The sequence below is a fragment of the Loa loa genome, assembly GCF_000183805.2.
Source record: "Loa loa unplaced genomic scaffold supercont3.623, whole genome shotgun sequence".
NCBI lineage: Eukaryota > Metazoa > Nematoda > Chromadorea > Rhabditida > Onchocercidae > Loa > Loa loa.
This window is the reverse complement of record NW_018108803.1, coordinates 17304-20618: the sequence shown is the minus strand read 5'-3', so window position 1 is coordinate 20618 and position 3315 is coordinate 17304. Positions and strand designations below refer to the sequence as shown.

Here is a 3315-nt window from a genome sequence, read left to right as displayed (position 1 = left end):
TAATAATAATAATAATAATAATAATAATAATAATAATAATAATAATAATAATAATAATAATAATAATAATAATAATAATAATAATAATAATAATAATAATAATAATAATAATAATAATAATAATAATAATAATAATAATAATAATAATAATAATAATAATAATAATAATAATAATAATAATAATAATAATAATAATAATAATAATAATAATAATAAGAATGAGAATAATAATAATAATAGTGACAATAATACAATGAAATAACAGAGGCGAAAATTTATAGAACAATCACAAAAAAAAGAAAGAAAGGAAAAGAGAATTACATTTTATCATCTTCTTCATTTATCGCATCATCAATATCCACTTCATCTTGCTTACTTAATCGTACTTTTAACCGATATTTGCTTGGTGTTAATGTAACGAATGAACATCGTAATTCTTCATCAACTGCTAAGACGGCACCGCTATTGTTGAATTTACCGCAGTAATTTGGAGCCGAGAAAATTGTAATCAAATGGCGACCAGCAAAAAATTCATAGCCGTCCTGAAAGAATTTTTAAATTTATTCGGAAATTTTTTCCCAAGAAAATTAAAAAAGTCTCAGTTCGAAAAAAGTTCATGCAATTAGAAAGTAGACCACAATTTGTTCAATAAATTTCTAAATAACCAATATCATAAATAACAAATGCTACGTGTCATAACTACAATACATTGCACTTGAATATTTGTGCCAATGTTGATTAATTGCATTTAAATCTATGGATTAATTTATCTTAACACTCACCTGTACAACCTGATGTGCACGTACAATAAAGTCTAATTTACACTGTTGACATATTGCTAATACGGCACTTTGATTAAAGTGATGCGAAATGCCTCTTAATGATGGTCCAAAATTTGGATCATTTGGCCCATTTGACATTTTTTTATCTGGGTCAGACCTATAATTTGCATTTATTTAATCAATGATAAGATAATAATTTTAATTATCATTCTTTCAAATATCGTTAAATGAATTATTGTATTAACATACCATAACAAATCAACTTCTATGCTATCACCAATTGGATCCACTGGCCTTTTTAAATGTCGTAAAGCATCAAGATTTGTCATTTTTGGTGATAAACCACCATGCATACAAAGTATACGTTTGCTAATACGTGCAGCAAATGGTAACCAATTGAATAACTCCTGAAATTTTTCCAATTTATTCAACAATAAATAACAGTTATTTGATTTTTATTAAATTTAGAAAAATTCATTTTTGAAATAAATAGGTTGTTTTTATTCAAAAAAAAAAAATTTCTTTTATACCTGAAATTTGATCCATAATAAACCACCATTTCGAAATCGTTCTTCTAATTCATCCCGAAAACCATAAGCTTGATTTATGAATGAGCATTCATGATTTCCTCGTAAGAGGAAAATTTTTGCCGGAAAGCGAATTTTTAAAAGTAATAATAAGCATATTACTTCCAAACTATTTGGACCACGATCAACATAATCACCCATGAAAAGATATCGCTGTAATATATTTTAGTCAATATTGAAAATGAATTAAAAGATACACGAATTGCATCGTTTAATCATTTGTGATTAGCAGAAATAAATTTTGAACATTTCATCTTGCATATATCTTAATTAATTAAAATTTGTTCTGATGAAAAACAAAAAAAAAAAAAAGCATTTCGTCTCTGTTAACCTCATAGGGTGGTCGACCACACTGTTGAAAAATTCGCAAAAGATCCACATACTGTCCATGAATGTCACCGCAAATATTGACCGGTACGGTAATTTCCAAGAGGGTACATTCTTTTTGCAATATTTCTCTGTAAAAAAAAAAGAAAAAAAATGGATATGTAGCAGAGGAAAACAATTTGAATTTTTTTTTGGATTCATTTATTGAATTTTTGAATTCAAAAGACCATATTTTCAAATCAATGCTGCCATAGTAAAAATACATAATACAGTCAAAAATATCGACGTGCCATTTCCCATCAATTTTATACATTATGTACATTGACTTCTGTTGACATGGAATATTTTATATTTTAAACATTTTAAAGCATAATTTAATAATTCAAATTAATTGAGTGGGCAAAAATTTGGCTAACTAGGTGTTCAATTAATGATTGCACTATTTAGTTTAGTTAAATAATTGAAAATGAACAAGTTTGATAAGCTCAAAGAATAGAATGTCAAATATATTTTCTTTTTTATTTTTATTTTTTGAAATATTGATAGCAAAATGGAAAATTTAACAAACTTAGAACGTGCAATCATCCGTTCAATAATGCCAATATCTTTGAGCACATCATTTACCACTTTCCGATCTCTCGAATCTATCGTAATACAATTGAATAATTTCATCAATAAATTATCAGCTTCTTTGTCTGATAAAATTTGTGAACTAATTTCACGTGCTGATTCTATAATTTTTGTTTAATAATAATTTAAGATAACAACAATGAAAGAAAAAAAGATTGCGCTCCGTTTTTTCAATTTTGTTGTCAAATATTTGCTAATTTTCGAAATTAATCATTAGAATTCAATAACTTAAATAATCGATACAGTTCTAAGAGTTGGAAAAAAACCGGAAATTTCCCTGTTAATTGTAAATAAAAAAAACTATTATAAAGTCTTCAAATTTTAAAAATTTATACAACATTTTCATGTTCACAAATTTCTTATGTGTTTTTTTTTCTGAATTTTACTTTAACCTATTGATGATCCACTTGTAGTTAAAGGAATTTTAGTTTGAGAATCAATATTTCCATTTGATGAAGACGATTGCATTAGAAAAACCATTTACGATTGATAATTGATTATGATTTGCATGAAATATTTTACTTTCCAATTAAATATTTTAAAGTGAACAAATTACCGTCTCATCTAAAAATAACTAATTGAATGAATAATTGCATTCCTATTTATATGTTCATTTATCATTTCGCCTTTTATATTATTTATATAATTATATTTGGTATGTAAATTTTTATTTTTTGTTTTATTTATAATTTAAAATGACCACTATGAAATTTGAATTATTTTATCCATTTCATTGCTTACTTATCGCATGTCAATATTTTTTCAATTCTGATAGTTTTATTAAAATTTAGGACATTAGAAATTTTCGTTGCCTGTCGATTGTATGAATCCAAGGCGTTGAATTTCTGACAATATGATAAGAAATTAAAAAATTTAAGGTAATTGAGAAAAGTTATAGGAAAAGTTTGAAAAAATTTGAAAAACAAAAGTTACACAACTGAAGAATATGAAATCTTTAATAGAAAGCATGGAGATTTAATAAATATGTA

At 24.9% G+C, this 3315-nt stretch overlaps 1 protein-coding gene across 1 annotated transcript; it reads right to left on the bottom strand.

Moving 5' to 3' along the window:
• Positions 1–317: 317 nt before the first annotated feature.
• On the bottom strand, positions 318–2794 carry LOAG_12700 (hypothetical protein; the record flags this gene model as incomplete). The annotated part of the gene is made up of 7 exons (XM_003148211.2): positions 318–542; positions 783–939; positions 1032–1189; positions 1313–1522; positions 1701–1827; positions 2265–2427; positions 2719–2794. 7 exons carry the CDS (start codon positions 2792–2794, stop codon positions 318–320), a joined length of 1116 nt encoding a protein of 371 aa, XP_003148259.2.
• Positions 2795–3315: the final 521 nt, after the last annotated feature.